We start from the raw sequence: 17406 nt of genomic DNA on the forward strand, positions 1-17406 counted from the left end.
TAACTTTCAAAGTGAAAAACACGTAGGAAACCTCTTACTTCAACATAGAAAACCTTTGTGGTTTCAAGTGAGGAAGACAATCCCCAATATTTTGAACATTCAGGGGCATTATGGGTATTATGAAAGAGTTTAGAGAAATGTATTAGCAGTTCCTAACGGTGGCCCTATTTGTGTTATGTGGGGCAAGCCAATAAGGCATATTTAAGTTGGTTTTGAAAGTTTAGGGTATATATATATATAAAAGTAGTTTCTCAAATATACAGGGTATATAAGTAATTAACCCTAACTTAGAATAGTGGCTTCATGTTTATTGCAACTCGGGTTGACCCGAGTTGGCAACTTAACTTTTTACATTCTTTGGGTTGGACCTTCAGGCCGGGCCCATTGCCCATTCAAGCCCGCCCAAGTTGCATCTCTGATTTTGTACTGCTTGTACAGGAGTTCAGCCAGAGCCAGAGTCAGTAGTACTCTCTGACTACTAGGAGCTGAATGCCATTCCAAATTGAAATTTGAAAATTAATCCCCTTAAATGCAGGAGCATTATTGATATATAGCAAAAGATCTAGGGGTAAAATAAAGCCATCGTGACATGAAAACCTTTTCCATATTTAGAAATCAGGGAGGATGGTTGTTGGCATTCAAACGCTATTCACTATTTGAAGTTCAATTTACTGTGTCTGAAAAAAACATTCAAATGCTTGACCAAGGAGTTCCAATCGAACACTTCTAGCCTAAGAAGAGATGATGAATAACCTCAGTTGATATCAGAAGGATGGAAACAAGAATAATCAGCAAAGCAAGAGATCCATAAACAAAAAGATAAGAGCAAGCAAACCAATTACCACAATAAGAGGAGAATACATTTATCTTGCTAAGATGAAGCACTCAAATGCAGTGCTACTAAGGAAGCATAAAAACCATCCTTGATACTGATCAAGGCCTCATGTTTTCCTTTCTCTACAACGACCCCATTCTTCACTACTGCAATTAGATCAGCACCTTTAATTGTGGATAACCGATGGGCCACCACAACTGTAGTGCGCTCTACCATGACTCGGTCCAATGCATCCTGCACCACTCGTTCTGACTCAGAATCGAGTGCACTTGTCGCTTCATCTAGTAGTAAAATCTTTGGTGACTTCACTATAGCACGTGCAATTGCCACCCGTTGCTTCTGTCCACCTGATAATTGGACCCCTCTCTCGCCTACCATTGTTTCATATCCCTGCAATTTTTCCCATATTGAAAATACAAGCAAAGTAGGAAGTTAAAAACATGAGCAGTTGACCTGACTGGATCAATAGGCCATGCTTATTAAAAAACGTTCTATAGACCATTGACCACCAAAAATAAAGTTGCCGAGGTAATTCAGCTGTCTATTAGCATTTATTTTACTGGCTGAGTTTATCTGCAAGATAGGACCCATCCAATAGTGGCCTACTGCTTGAAACATGTGGAAAAATGAGTCCCCAAACCTACATATGGGTCCTTTAATTTGTTCAAGAACTAAGACTATACAGTATGGCATTTGGAAGTCTAAAATATTGCCACTCATGTCTGAAACTAATAAGGTAAATGGTTATCCCCCTTAGCTTGTTTGGTTAAATCTTTGCTGGCCAACTTTTATGTGAAAATTTTCTTTGATGAAGTGATTAATCTTGAATAACCATTTATTATAACCTTTTAAAACTTTCATTATAACAAGAAGTCCTCTCATACCATGTTTAAAGAGAAGAAAATGCAATAGTCACCCTGATCAACAACTCCAACATGATTACCTTAATTTTCCTTCAAACAGATTGTTCAGATAGCTCTTATCCTGGTAAGACCTAATTAGATTTAGTAACTGTTAACAGGTGTATTATATGTATTGTACACAGACTTAGTACCCGCAGGGGTATTTTCGTAATTCTGTAGACATATTGTTATGTACGGCCAGAACAGTATAAATAGAAAGCTTCACTCGACTGAAGCTAAGTTTTGTTGAGGCCTTAACTCAGTTGCCTCTTATTCTTCTTCCTCTTCTCCTTCTTCTTTCTTCTTTTCTCCTTCTTTTCTTCTTCTTCTTGGTCTCCTGCTCAACATGGTATCAGAGCAGGTTCGTCCAGGCCTAGAAAACAACTAGCTGAGGTCTCTCTCCTCTGCTGCGAATGAGCTATAGTACTGATGCTTGAAGACAAGGAAGAGGAAGTTTTTCTAGTGCTGCGGTTAGTCTCCACTGCCGAGTAGGGCTCTGCTACAAGTATGCTGACTGTTCAACTTCCTAGCATAGAAAAAGGGTTCGGCTACATGTATTTTTGCTGGTAACTGGGTTGCTTTGGCTAAGAGGACTGTAGAAATCCATCCCAGATGTTCGAAGGAAGGCTCTGACCTGAGGGGAAGTTCGAGTTCATGACTGTACTGCCTATTGCTGGTACTGAACTTTTTTTTTCCCTGTTTATGGCTTCTTGCACGACTGTTAATGTTCCAGAATCTGAGTAGGGACTGTTCCCCTTCCTCCGATTGTATGTTGCCCTAGTCTGCACTCTAAGGGGCTGTTGATGAACCCTAGAACTTGAGTGACTGTTTGGCTGCCTTGGAAAGTGGATATCAGCTGATTAGGTGTGGTGAATCACCACTTGTATTGCTGCTCCTACTGTGTTTTTTTTGGGGCTGAGAAGTTGTATCAAAGTTGTGAACTGTAGGTCTTTCAGACCTGGTTACACTGCATGTGCAGTTCGTATATTGTTCTGTGGACTCCTACACAGTGTAGGTGATAAACCCTAGTACTGCAGTTGCAGTGTTTGTGCTTGGTTCTTTGTGGGGCCGAAAATCAGCAAGTGTCTAGTTGTGGACTGTTGCAGCTCTGTAAGACTGTGCTTTGGTTTTGTGTATTTCTGAACTGAGAATCATGAGTAGTGAAGATTCAGCTACATCCGGAATCTCCACAATGCTGAATGGAATGAGTGGGAACAGTGATCTATTCTTCCCTATGGCTGTTGTTCCTCTTGACGGGTTAAACTACCTAGAGTGGTCAAGGGGGATCAAACTATACATAACTGCAAGGGGAAAAGTAGGTTACATAAATGGAAGAATCAAAAAACCACCTTCTGGAAATGCAGAACATGATAAATGGGATCAGGAGAACAGTATGGTTATGTCATGGCTTTTGATCTCCATGCAACCGCAAATAAGGAAGAACTTCATGTGGGCTGAAACTGCAAATGAGATATGGGATCAGGCAAAGTCCACATATTCTGAACTTCGACACTATGCCAAAATTTATCAACTGCAAGCAGCTTCATCTACTTGTAAACAGGGGGAGAGGAGTTTATCAGTTTATTACTCTGACCTGACAACTGTTTGGAAGGAGCTGGACCATTACCAGAACATTGAGTGGAAGTGTGAGGAAGATGCAAAATTGTATAAGAAACTTGTCTCACAGCAAAGGGTGTTTGCCTTTTTACATGGTCTCAATCCTATCTATGAACCCATCAAAGTACAAATTCTAAGTTCTAAGGATCTTCCTTCAATTCAGGAGGTCTATGCTCTTGTCCAGTCTGAAGAGAGCAGAAGGAACTTGATGAACAGCACCGGAGGGGATGCAATTGTGTTGGCGGCAAAGGGGGGTCCCTCTACTAGTGGTGGACCTTCTTTCAAGAGAGGGGATCTCCAGAAGAAAGCAGAAGATAAGGAAAAATTGTGGTGCACTAATTGTCAGAAGCCCCGGCACACCAAAGATACTTGTTGGGATCTCCATGGGAAACCAAAGTGGGCTCAGAATTTACCTAAGAAGCAAGGCTCAGATGGTATTAGAAGACCCGAGCAGCAAGGTACCAAGAAACACCACATGGCCAATATGGTTACTCGGGAGAATCAACCCTCCACCTCCACTGTGACTCAACCACCACATGGCCAACATAACTACTCTGGATCCGACCCAAGGGAGGATATTGTCAACTCCTTCCATGACCATTTGGAGCTTTATGGTAGAACAATTCGCCAGATGGATGCTCCTCCCACCACCTATTTTGCATCCACATCAGGTAATCCTGCCACAACTTTCCATGTTGCTTCTCACGACCTTGACTCTCCATGGATCATTGATTCTGGAGCGTCAAAACACGACTAGTATGTCCTCTTTCTTCCAAACTTATCACCCTCTTTCCGGAAGAGATAAAGTGAGACTAGCTGATGGATCATACTCTCCCATAGCTGGTCAAGGAACTCTCTCTCTTCCCCTTGGCCTTACTCTTTCTAATATTCTTCATGTTTCAAAATTTCCTATGAATTTGTTTTCAATTAGTAGTTTCCTTTTCACATTGTGCATTCGAATGTGTGGGGCCCTGTTACTTTACCTTCTGAGAGTGGCTACAAGTACTTTATTACCTTCATTGACGATTATTCCAGATACACTTGGGTATATCCAATGCAAACCCGTGAGGAAGTACCAAAAATTATCCAAGACTTTCAGCGGATGGTCTTCACCCAATTTCAGACCGAAATTCAAATATTTCAATCAGACAATGCAAAAGAGTTTTCTCATAGTGACCTCACGGAGTTCTTTGCTTCACATGGCTCACTTCACCGGAGCTCTTGTGCCCGCACGCCACAACAAAATGGTGTGGCTGAACGGAAGAACCGTCACCTTCTTGAAGTGGCACGGGGTTTACTACTCCACATGAATGTTCCCAAACATTTTTGGCTTGAGGCTGTCCTTTGTTCTACATACCTCATTAACCGAATGCCCTCTCGTTGGTTAGAGTACAAAGCTCCACATCAGTTTCTCTTTCCTAAGGCCCCTCTTCTTTCTATTCCTCCTCGTGTTTTTGGTTGTCGGTGCTTTGTCCAAAACCTTTCCCCCACCCGGGGAAAATTGGACTCTCGTGCTATCCCGTGCATATTTCTTGGCTACTCATTCTCTCAGAAAGGGTATCGTTGCTTTGATCCTGTTTCACGGAAATTCTATGTCTCCATGGATGTTACTTTCTTTGAGGATGAGCCCTTCTTTCCTGTTTCTCCTCAGGGGGAGTGTAGGTATGAGGAGAAACTGGTTCAACTTCCTCCTCTTCCTATTCCTTCTCCCCTTCCTCCTTCTGATCCTCCACTTTTCCATGTTTTTTCTCGTCGTTGTAAAGGCCAATCAGGTTCAAGAGCTTAGGAGAATCCAGAAGCTGTACCTCAAATACCATCATCTTCCTTGGGGGAGGAACATACTCACTCAGGTAACTTGACTCCCAACCTCCTTGTTGCTAATGATCTTGACCTTCCCATTGCCCATAGGAAAGGTGTTAGGTCGTGCACCACTAAACACCCCATTTCCAACTTTGTTTCCTATGAGAACATCTCACCTTCATTTCGTGCTTTTCTTACCTCCATTGACAGTATCTCTATTCCCAAGAATGTGGCAGAAGCTCTCTCAGTACCAGAATGGATGAAGGCCATGAAGGAAGAAATTGATGCTCTTCATAAGAATGGCACATGGGAACTTGTTGATCTCCCTAAGGGAAATGATCCAGTTGGATGTAAATGGGTGTTCACCGTTAAGCATGGGACTGATGGAACCGTGGAGAGGTATAAAGCTCGTTTAGTGGCAAAGGGTTTCACTCAAGTATATGGGGTTGATTATGCAGAAACCTTTGCACCTGTTGCCAAAATGAACTCTATTAGAGTCATTTTCTCTCTTGCTGCCAATCTGAATTGGTGACCTTGAAGAGGAAGTTTATATGGTTCAACCCCCCGATTTTTTGGCTCAAGGAAGTGAACAAAAGGTGTGCAAGTTGAAGAAGTCTTTATATGGGCTGAAACAATCACCAAGGGCTTGGTTCAGCAGATTTCATACTGCAGTCCAGAAAAGGGGATACAAGCAATGTCAGTCAGATCACACACTGTTTGTAAAAAGAGTAGAAGGTAAAATGGCTGCCCTAATAGTATACGTGGATGACATAATTGTTACTGGTGACTGGAAGGATGAAATTCAAAGTTTGAAGGGCTTCCTTGCCACTTAGTTCGAGGTGAAAGATCTAGGTCCCGCCAAATACTTCCTTGGGATTGAGGTTGCCCGATCAAAAAGGGGTATCTTCATCTCTCAAAGGAAATGTGTCCTAGATTTGCTTAAGGGCACTGGAAAGATTGGGGTTAAACCAGCTGACTCTCCCATTGATCCCAATCATAAGTTAAGTGACAGTCAAGGTGAACCACTTAAGGATGTGAAGCAATTTCAGAGGCTTGTAAGGAGATTGTTGTACCTCTCTATGACTCGTCCAGACATAGCATATGCTGTTGGTGTCCTTAGTCAGTTCATGCATGCACCTAGGTCCACCCATCTTGAAGCAGCAGAGAGAGTACTACGGTATCTTAAGAAGTTCCCGGGTGCTGGTTTATTATTCCAGAAACATGGACACTTGAGGGTTGAAATTTACACAGATGTGGATTAGGCTGGTTCTCAAAGTGACAGAAGGTCTACTAGTGGTTACTGCACCTTTGTAGGAGGGAACCTTGTTACTTGGAGGAGTAAAAAGCAAACCGTGGTAGCTAGATCCAGTGCTGAAGCTGAGTACCGTGCAATGGCACACGGAGTAGCCGAAGGTATGTGGATAAAGAATCTATTGGGAGAATTGGGTTTTCCAGTTGGTAAACCCATGACTCTACTCTGTGACAACAAGGCAGCTATCAGTATTGTTGCCAACCCGGTACTACATGATAGAACAAAGCACATTGAAGTTGACAAGCATTTTATCAGAGAGAAAATCATCACAGGCGAAGTATGCACTCCATACATCAGCTCTAAAGACCAACTTGCAGACTTATTTACAAAAGGGCTAAACTATTCCAGACATCAAGGTCTCTGTGACAAGTTGGGCATAATTGATATCTATGCCCCAACTTGAGGGGGAGTGTTAACAGGTGTATTATATGTACTGTACACAGACTTAGTACCCGCAGGGGTATTTTCGTAATTTTGTAGACATATTGTTATGTACGGCCAGAACAGTATAAATAGAAAGCTTCACTCGACTGAAGCTAAGTTTTGTTGAGGCCTTAACTCAGTTGCCTCTTATTCTTCTTCCCCTTCTCCTTTCTTCTTCTTTTCTCCTTCTTCTTTTCTTCTTCTTCTTGGTCTCTTGCTCAACAGTAACCTTTGTACACCAAGTTTTTTTCTTTTATTTTATTTCATGAGTAGATGGTTTTCGTCTCCAACAAATCAAACAATGGACAGATCATGGTTTGACCTAATGAGAAAACTCTAGGCCTAATCATTGCTCCAGTTTTTCAAGAGAAAAGATTTTGGCTCTATGTGTGCAGCCCTATGACCTAATGAGCAAATTAGACAAGTGTTTGCAGAAATAAATAAAAAATAGATGATTTAACACAATTAGGTTATAGTGCTCCAACCTGTTGCAATGCACAAATGAACCTGTGGGCATTTGCCAACTCTGCTGCAGCTAAAATCTCTGCTTCTGATGCATTTCCTTCCTTTCCATAGCCAATGTTAGCATGGATTGTGTCATTGAACAATACAGGTTCTTGGCTAACTAAGCCCATCTGCTGCCTCAGCCACTTCAACTGAAACTTCTGAATTTCAGTTCCATCTAAAGTAATTTGACCTGAATCAGGATCATAGAATCTCTGCAACAGGGATATTACTGTCGATTTCCCACTCCCACTTTCTCCAACCAAAGCAACTGTCTGAAAATTGAGATTTCTGAACTATTAGTTTTGTAAATAGAACTTATAAATGGTGCAAATTGATTTCAACGGTGCAGTGGCTTTGATTATGACCTCCAGTTCAAAATTGTTACACATGAAACATAACATGTCAAAAGTAGTGTTACCTTGCCAGAATGAATTGCCAAGCAAAGGTCTCGGAAAATCTGAATATCAGGCCTAGTGGGATATTTAAAGCTGACATGCTGAAACTCAATTTCTCCCTTCACACTTTCTAATGTCATACCAGACTCATCACTTGGGTCTATCTTTGACTTCCGATCAAGAATTGCAAATATTGAAGCAGTAGAAGTCTTGGCTTTACTGGCATCAGGTGTGAAAGAGCTGGATTGAGAAATTCCTATAGCTGTCATGGTAAGCGCAAAGAAGACCTGACAAGGACCACAAAATGCAATTCATTGTGTTCAAATTATCCAAAATATATTAAAATATTTCATTTATTCTATCTGTGAAACATGACTTTGTGAATATCTCAAAAATATCTTCACTAAAAGAACTTGAATGAGATGACATGACTACTTACACGGAAAACCTTGGAGAATGTTATCTTTCCATCCTCAACAAGACGAGCTCCAGCATAGAAACTGGTCGCATAAACACAATATAGCAAGAAAATAGATAACCCAAAACCAACTCCATTAATTAGTCCTTGGCGCATCCCTGTCCTCAAAGGGCCTTCACATTTCTTTTTGTATAGCTGCATCACCTTCTCTTCCGCACAGAAAGAAGCAACTGTTCTTATGCTTCCAACTGCATCATTAGCCACTTGACTTGCTTCCTCATACATCATCTACACGAATTCAAATTAACATCTTAGTCAGAAAGCTAACTTGGTTGAGGGAATATAGATTATCATAGAACTAACTTTCAGGTGTCACCAGAGTATTATTTTTTTCGGTTTAAATGCTAAAAAGGTATTCAATTTTTGGGGGATAGGTAAGTGTCTAAAATCAACAATGAACAACTAACAAAAATGGAAATCTGTAAATAGTTCGGGAACATGGAATATGATCTGTGGGAAAAAAATAAAGCTATAAGAGTGTGTATAAAATGTGTAGCCACTCAAAGACCCATAATAGGCTCATTAAAAAGACCATTACCCAATGTTGGTTTCTCTCTCTCTCTCTCTCTCTCTCTTCACCCCCCAAAGTGGCCACTCTCAGACTCGAACTTCGTTTAGCAAACTCCTGGTACTGTGTATATAAACTTTATAACTATGTTTAGTCTCCCTTTTTCTTTCAAAAATGATGCATAGAATGGACATTCATGAGTTTCAAGTATGAACCTTTGCATCTGCACTGAATCCTTCCATAAACTTCATTTCAGCCCATCCGCTAATTCCTACCAAAGGTAGCAAAACAAGGATTATAAGAGCCAATTGCCAGCTTGCTTGGAAAGCGATAGCCAACCCAGCTATTGCTGTTGCAGTGTTTTGAACAAGCAAAGCCAGTGCATCACCAACCAGTCTGCGTACAGTTGCTGCATCTGCAGAGAGTCTTGCACCAATTGCACCACTTGAGTGGGCAGGATCATCAAACCAACCAACCTCCATGTGAACTACCTTTTCAAAGCACATTGATCGAATCCGTTTTATTAACCTACAACCTGCCACGGAAAAGAAATATGTCCTTGCAGGAGCTGCCACCAACGATACTCCCCCAAGGACAACAAACATCAAAGCCCAAAACTGTGAGTCCTTCCGAAGCTTACTTGGGGGATCATAGAATGTTTTGATTATACTGGAGATTAGTATTCCAAAAACTGGAAATATTGAACCATCAATAGCAGCAGATATAACACCAAGTAGCATCACTGGGATCTCTGGCTTGTTGAGATAGGCAAGTCGGCGGAGTGGGACTTCTTGAGGCTGTTGTGATGATGCTTCAGGCAGGCTTTCAGGTTCTCCTGTTGTGTTTTCTGGGATGTTGAGTCCGGTAGGTATGCCTAATGAGACTGATGAATGGTGGCTACTGTTTCCAGCCCCAGATGATCCATGACTTGAAGAACGTAGAAAGGACATGTTTTGGGTTGAGTGCCTGCCAAAATCCGTGGTTAAGTCTGGCTTTCCCTGGTCATTTATGGTTTGCTGTTCTGACTCTTTGTTCATTTCTTGCAAGCGTATAAGTTGGTAGTACGCCCCATCATGATCCTTGAGTAGCTCTGAGTGTGAGCCTGGTTAATAGAAAAAATATTGCAACTTAGTATATATAGGTATCTTCTTTTCAGTTGCATAGAAAACAAGTCAACAAACTAGTCATTAATAAGATTAAGATAGTACAGTAAAGCCTGAATCTTTGACATTGTTCCACTAATATGGGAGATTTACCAAGTATTTTCCAACTATTAACCCAAAATTTTTACCTTTTTCAATGATTTTTCCTTGATGAATAACAGCTATCATATCAGCATTCCTCACTGTACTCAAGCGATGGGCAACAATGACAGTAGTCCGATTGACCATCACCCTGTCGAGTGCCCCTTGCACAATCCGCTCAGATTCTGCATCAAGTGCACTTGTAGCTTCATCTAGAAGTAAAATCCGTGGGTCTTTTAAGATTGCTCTAGCTATAGCAACTCTTTGTTTCTGCCCCCCAGACAGCTGAGTTCCATGCTCACCAACCAAGGTGTCTAGTCCCTAAATACAATAGATGCAAAATATATGATGTGGAAGATGAGAAGCAAATTCCTTTTTCTTAAATTAGTTACCAAGATTCAAAAATGAATGAAAATTCTAGAATTCTGACCCACATACACACAACTGGATGGATATGCACATAAAGTTATAAGCACAAATCTTTCATAGCTTGAGACATAAGTCATCTGCATAAACTGACCTAACTTTGTCATATAAACCCATGTTTATGCAATTAGAGTACCAAAAAATATCTACAGGAAAAGTTCCAGTTAGATTCCAAAGTCAAAAATTTCTGAGTTTTCAACATCCTCTTCCCTTTATCATAAGCCAAGCATAATCTTTGATTAATAGAAACTTGACTGAAAACATATCCCTAAAAGGCAGCCCAGTGCATGAGGCTCCTGCCAATGTGGGGTCTGGGGACGGATAGATGTGCACAACCAATTTTTTTTAAAAGCTTCAAGAAAGAAATGTAACATACTTGTACTAGACATGATCATGACAAACTGGACAAATTTATAAGTATTTACATATACTAATAATTACATTAGTATGTAAATGCTCAACTAGGAGTAGTTTAGGACTAGAGAACCGAACCCTTTTTGGATTTTGATACGAGCCTAAGAAAACTCTTGCTGTAAAGGGAAAGAGTTGTGAATTCTTCTACTTCAGAGAATGAGTAGAAAATTAAGTGGGAAGAAAATATTTTCAAACTCAAATCCTTTCATAAGATATGATTTTAATTCTCTGCTTTTCCAGATAAAGTTTGGTTGACTCTTCAATTTTTAATCTATTACAGTAAGAGGATAGCTTACTTTTTCAAGTAATCCTGATTCATCTGAGATTTTGTTTTTTATTTTTGCATTTATAAGAGGATAACTTACATTGCACATTATCCTAACTCAACTGAGACTGTATTAATCCTTTAATTTTTTTCAGTGTTTGATGTAAATAATAAAACAGTTTTAAGGATGGATCTACTGGGGAATAATGTTGAAAGAGTTTGAAAAAAGTTTTAGTGCTGGCTGCCAACCTGACACAACCCTCCTTGATGTAAGACAAGCTCCCACTGGTGGAGTTTTTCTAGGGAATAATGTATAGGACAAAAACATGAAACAATACCAAGGAGCAATCAAAAGTATGTAAATCAGAAAAGAAGAAATAAGAACCTGAGGCAGTTTATCTATGAATTTTGCAGCATTAGCAAGCTCAGCTGCGGATTTGATTTCTTCCATAGTCGCATCATCTTTCCCATAGGCAATATTGTCTTTAATGCTAGAGGCAAACAGCACCGGTTCCTGGCTAACAAGTCCGATTTTCTTTCTGATCCATCTCAACTGAAACTCCTTCAGATTTATACCATCAATAAGAACTTCACCAACCTGTGGATCATAAAATCTCTCAATCAAACTGATCACTGTGGACTTTCCACTTCCACTCTGTCCAACCAAAGCTGCAGTTGTGCCACTAGGGATTGAAAGAGAGAATCCATTGAATATTTGTTCATCTGGTCTAGCTGGATAACTGAAGAAAACATTCCTTAACTCAATGTCTCCACGAATATCGTCTAATGTATGCCCATTACCATCAAAAGCATCTATGTCTGGCTTTCTATTAATTGTCTCAAACATCTTAAATGCAGCAGCTTGTCCAGCAGCAAATGCAGCCAGGCATGGAGATGTCTGACCTAGAGTCCTGAAGAATTTAGAAACAAGCAGAAGAGTTAACAAGTACATATATATCAAATTGTACTAACCAACAATGATATTAAGCATGGAGCAGACATATAGACGTGTGAAAATACGGCATATTCATACAACCACAAGGATTAATTAGGGAAAAAAGGTCAGGAAAAAGGAAGAAAAAACTTGTAACTTACATTGCACCAGCCAAAACAGCAAAAATTACTATAATGACATCACCACCTGTATATCCTTTGTCAAGTATCAGCTTTCCCCCATACCATATAGCAAGAGCATAACTGCAGAACATTATAAACATAAACACACCAAAACCTATCCCAGCAGCTAAACTTTCATGAATGCCAGAGTTGTAAGCACTCAATAAAGACTTGTTGTACTTCATTATAGCTTGCTTCTCTCCAGTAAATGATGCAACCTATAAAGGAACAGTATCTTTCAAGTTTCATCCTACCAAAGAAAAATCCAAAATATAACACGTACAGAAACTAAACTCTAACAAAAGTAGATAAAGCATAGGCATATGTTTTGTAGTTTTGGTAAGGTTACATACGGTCCTGATAGAGCCAACTGTCTGCTCTACTACAATCGATGCTTCAGAGTAAGCATTTTGTCCACGGGATGCCATCTTAGATATAACACTGGACATCATTGCACCAGAGATCACAACAGCAGGAAGAGAGGACAACATGACAAGGGTGAGGAGCCACCCTTTAATGAAAGCCACTATAAAGCCTCCAATGAATGTTGATGTCATCTGTATAAATTTTCCAACCTGGAAAAGAAGGATAAAATCAAAAACCACTCTCCCAAACATGCAGATTTTAAATGATGTGCTCATTACACAATATATCCAAAGAGCAGGATTGGAGAATTTGCAAATTGGAGCAAAATGTGTCCTTCATCCCATTTATGCCTCAATTTAAACAGTGCCTAATCCTTTGTGTGAAGCATGAATTAAGCCAATGATGATGGTTGATGTGTTTGAAGTGGTAGAAGCAGGTACCTTCTCACCCATGGCATCTTGAATGAAGACAGTATCACCTGACATCCTTCCAACAACTTCTCCAGTGTTTGTTTCCTTATCAAAGAAACCTATATCTTGGCTTAATATAGTTTTCAAGTATAGGTTCCTTATCCGTGCCGCCTGTCTCTCCCCTGTGACCATCCAACAAGCCACCTCTGACAGAAAACAAACATAGAATTCCAAGTGACCAATTGTCAAACTGTTTGCCCATTAACAGTGAACTTCTGTAGTGACATAACTTACGTAAGAATGATGCAACACCACTCCCCACTGCCAAATAAACAAATTTCAATGATACCTGAAGATGTGACAGGAAATTACGACTGGTTAAGCTTGTTTCTAGTTTGACATTTCCACCAACTGCAAGACAAAGTACAAGGGTTTTGCTAACTATATATTAATAATTCAGACACTGAGCAAAAGGGATATAATCATATAATACAGATGGACTTAAGAATCTTTATGCCATGAAAGTTACTATACTACCCAAGATCTAATTTCCGGTTTCATAGTTTCCACCTCTTCACTCTCAAATTTTAAAATGAAGATGCATTAAAGACCTTGTTTGTATTAACGTGTAATAGGAATCAATAAGCACATGTTGCCAATATAGACCTTGGAAACTACATCGACTATATGATTGTTTGTATTTTCTCCAAAAGAATCAACCATTTCCCCTAAAAGCGCAGCCATAAGAGGCAAGGAGGCCCCATTTCCAATAGCTCCAATGCTACCAATGATCATCAATACAACATCCTTGGAGTCTGCAAAAGAGAAGAGCTTGTAATAGGGAACGGTGTTAGTGGCCTCATCTCTTCCTTTGCTCTTTTCCAAATCATGGTGGCTATTGGTCTTTCCTTGGCCTGTTTTTTCATCTGTCTCTGTTACAGGTGAATGGCTCGTTGATGCAGTGGCCTGGTTGGAGTTTATATTACCATTCAGGCTGTTTTTCTCTTCCATGTTTCCAGCTTCTAAGATTTTCTATGCTATTATTTGTCACAAAAGTTGATCCACTTTGAGTTAAAAGCAGAGCTGCAAGACAAAAAGAAGCAATGAAGTGAATGACCCTTTCTTGTTGAAATGTAAATAATTGAAAAAGAAAAGGCAATGTTTCGTCAAAGCTATTCATTCTCCATTTGGATTTAACTGATTATTTTCCTATTTACTTATATCAACATCAATACTACTGAAAGCAGAAGAATAAGGAAATGAAAAAAAAAAAAAAGAAGAAAACGAAAAAGAAAAAGATACCTGTTTCTACTCGGACTCCAGTAAACTGATTATCACTTTTAAAGTAAAACATAAAATCGGGCAATCAGGAACAGGAGATAAAATCACAAAATTTATAACCCACATAAACAGAACAAGGAAAATTATTTGAATATCAAAAGTTTCATTAACTGCGACGCAAATCAAAGAGAATAAAAAGAAAAACGATTGAACCAAGGATCTTTTCAACACAAATAAAGTAGTTGCTGAGACGCATATTGAAAAACAAATATATATAATAAGAAAAATGGCTATTGAGAAAGACCAAAAAGATTGAACACTTATGCTGAATTTGGCATTACTCGTTTTAAGGACTTATCTCCTTTTTTCAGTTAAAATGCTCCCATGAACACTGAGTCTTTAACAGCAAAAAGAAGATAAGTCCTTAAAATAAGGAATGCCAAATGCAGCCATAATATTTTCAGATTAGAAATGAATTCCTGCAACTTCGACCAAAGCAAAGTAAGAAAAGATGATAACCCATGAGTAAAACATAAAGAAAGAAAATTAGTGAAAGAGATACATTAGAAACTACCTGAGTTTGACAATCCAGAACAAGAAATGTACTCACCTGAAGATCAAAAGGGTTCAGAGGATGTTGTGCACTACCCAAATCCGCAAGTGTAACTCTACAAGCATTGTTAGTCAAAGGATCAGTTCCTAGCATAAGGCAATTCTTGTTGATTTTTTATTTCATTATCGATTTTTCCCTCTCTAATTGTTTACTTGGTTACGAAGTTTCAGAAGATTTCAAGTAAGCAAAAGCGGTGGAAACTGTGGAATAGCATCGTTCATGACCAATGGTGGATTGGTGGCAGAACCTTCTGAACAATGACCATATTTTCAATGAGATTGTGATTATGCCAAACAGGTCTGCCTGGCATTAGAACCGAAGCACTTACCTGGTGACACAGCTCCGATTGGTTGAAGAGTTCTATCAGAGAATGCCAATTTTGGCCTTGATGATACTGAGCCAGAGCCTGATCTATGGCAGCTGCCTGTTTGATTTCACTTCAAACAAGTACCCTTTTTTTATAAGTACTTAATAATAAAAGCGTTGAGAGCACACATTAAGTGGAAAATAATCATTCCTTCCTGGTGATTTTAATTCCCATTTTCATTCTTTTCTGAGTCAAACAGATTATGAAAATAGACTATTCTGATTCTAATTTCAGAAGACTTTGATTTTAATTCCGACTGTAAACCAAACGGACCCTTATATATCCACAATCAATGAATTTATATTCACAGCACAAATACATTAATGCACAATCCACCAGCCCACGAGAAAAATGATCCAATAATATTGTAATTCACATCCCAACCGTGTATTGGGATCATCTCCCAATGGCAATACACGGTTCGAATGTCCATGAGGCGCCATTGTAATTCACATTCCTATGAGGCGCCCTCTATCGGGCCATCCACTCTTTGTCCCAAATTACCACGTGAAGTGCGCAAATTGAATCCGGATGACAACAAAATACCTTCCTGACACCTTATCTACAATGGATCTCACTTTTTTATGGTGACGTCATTTGCCTTGGATGTCTTGTCCACAACGATCCTATCCACCGGATATTACAATTGTATAATAATAGAGAGAACTAGGGGAGGGGCCCTACTTCGTCGGGGCTGAAATGAAACAAGCGATCCGTTGACATGTTGACTTGTTTTTTGGTCAAAAATTATTGAATTGGTTAATGATTTATTGACCCGAGCGGTTGATTCATCAACCCATTGACTCGTAAAATGATTTTTGGCCGTTTTTTATTTTTTAATTGGGAACCATCTAGGCAACCGGATTCATTTTATCTTAATCTTGGTCCCTGGCCAAAAATCGTTGAATTAGTCAACGACCCATTGACTTGGGCGGTCAACCCATTAACCCATTTAATGGTTTTTGGTCTTTTTTTTATTTTTAAAATTTTTGTTGTCAAAACGGGCCATTTGTTGGAAACGAACAGTCAAACCGTTGAACCGAAAACAAATGGCCAAAATGATTCCGTTTTCAGGTCATATGAGTCACACGCTCGAATGACATAACACGTATGGTACTGCTTAATGGACCTCACACACTCAATTATTTGCCTGCAATTTTTATTGTCAGAATGGGTTGTTTGTTTTTTTATTTTTTAATTGGAAACTGTCCAGGCAACCAGTTCCATTTTACCCCAATCCTGGTCCCTAGCCAAAAACCATTGAATCGGTCAACAACTCATTGACCGAAGTGGTCAAACAATCAACCATTTGACCCGTTCAATGGTTTTTAGCCATTTTTTTTATTTTTTTAATTTTTGTTGTCAGAACAGGTCATTCGTTCAAACTGGATAGTTGAATCGTCAACCCGAAAAACAGTGGCCAAAACGGTTCCATTTTCGGGTCGTATGAGCCACATGCTCGAATGACATAACATCATGGTTTTTAAAACCAACCCGGAGATTGAACCGGTCTAGGGTCCAGTTACCGGTTCGAACAGTTCGATATCTCGTTATTAACAATATTTACAATAACTATTATATATTTATATAATTAGATAATTATATATATCTAATTATTTAACAATATTTATATAATTAATAGGAAATGGGTTGCTCTCACATGGGAATCTACTTGCATGAGTAGATTCCATTTACCTAGGCGATCGAACCATTGACCCGTTTCAAGGGTTTTTGGTTGTTTTTTATCTTTTTTAATTTTTGTTGTCAGAACGGGTCATCCGTTCAAACCGAACAATCAAACCGTCGAACCGAAAACCAGTGTATAGAACGATTCTATTTTCAGGCCATATGAGTCACACACTCGAATGACATAACGCATATGGTACTGCTTAATGGACCTCACACACTCAATTTTTTGCTTGTAAATTTTGTTGTTAGAGCGGGTCGTCTGTTTTTTTACTTTTTTTTAATTGGGAACTGTCCAGGCAATCAGTTCCATTTTACCCCAATCCCAGTCCTTGGCCAAAAACCGTTGAATCGGTCAATGACCCATTGACCCAAGTGGTCGAACTATCAACCCGTTGACCCATTCAATGGTTTTTGGCCTTTTTTATTTTTATTTTTAAT

The 17406-nt window shown here is 39.4% G+C and overlaps 1 protein-coding gene across 5 annotated transcripts; it reads right to left on the reverse strand.

Annotated features, from left to right (window-relative positions):
* Positions 1-667: 667 nt before the first annotated feature.
* On the reverse strand, positions 668-15381 carry LOC104586067 (ABC transporter B family member 4-like). Of its 5 annotated transcripts, none has more exons than XM_088904420.1 (14): positions 15241-15381; positions 14910-14967; positions 13685-14101; positions 13313-13367; positions 13049-13224; positions 12596-12817; positions 12222-12460; positions 11512-12037; positions 10069-10342; positions 8993-9879; positions 8231-8497; positions 7815-8078; positions 7375-7668; positions 668-1225 (listed from the first exon to the last, which is right to left on the reverse strand). In XM_088904420.1, exons 3-14 carry the CDS (start codon positions 14027-14029, stop codon positions 872-874), a joined length of 3903 nt encoding a protein of 1300 aa, XP_088760546.1. In that variant the 5' UTR covers positions 14030-14101; positions 14910-14967; positions 15241-15381; the 3' UTR covers positions 668-871. The 5 variants fall into 5 exon arrangements, with proteins under 5 accessions (XP_088760546.1, XP_088760548.1, XP_088760547.1 ...); XM_088904422.1 differs by lacking the exon at positions 13313-13367 and adding an exon at positions 13368-13429; XM_088904421.1 differs by lacking the exon at positions 15241-15381 and having other exon boundaries at positions 14910-15209.
* Between the last annotated feature and the right edge of the window lie 2025 nt (positions 15382-17406).

This window comes from Nelumbo nucifera, chromosome 4, assembly GCF_055504915.1.
Source record: "Nelumbo nucifera cultivar China Antique chromosome 4, China Antique-T2T, whole genome shotgun sequence".
Lineage (NCBI taxonomy): Eukaryota > Viridiplantae > Streptophyta > Magnoliopsida > Proteales > Nelumbonaceae > Nelumbo > Nelumbo nucifera.

Excerpts from the sequence above, each read along its gene's own strand:
- LOC104586067 (XM_088904420.1), bottom strand. The coding sequence starts at position 14,029 with ATGGAAGAGAAAAACAGCCTGAATGGTAATATAAACTCCAACCAGGCC. Across the intron at positions 13,225-13,312 it reads TGGTGTTGCATCATTCTTAC|AGGTGGCTTGTTGGATGGTC; the intron begins GTAAGTTATGTC and ends GTTTTCTGTCAG. Across the intron at positions 7,669-7,814 it reads TGGCAATTCATTCTGGCAAG|ACAGTTGCTTTGGTTGGAGA; the intron begins GTAACACTACTT and ends CTCAATTTTCAG.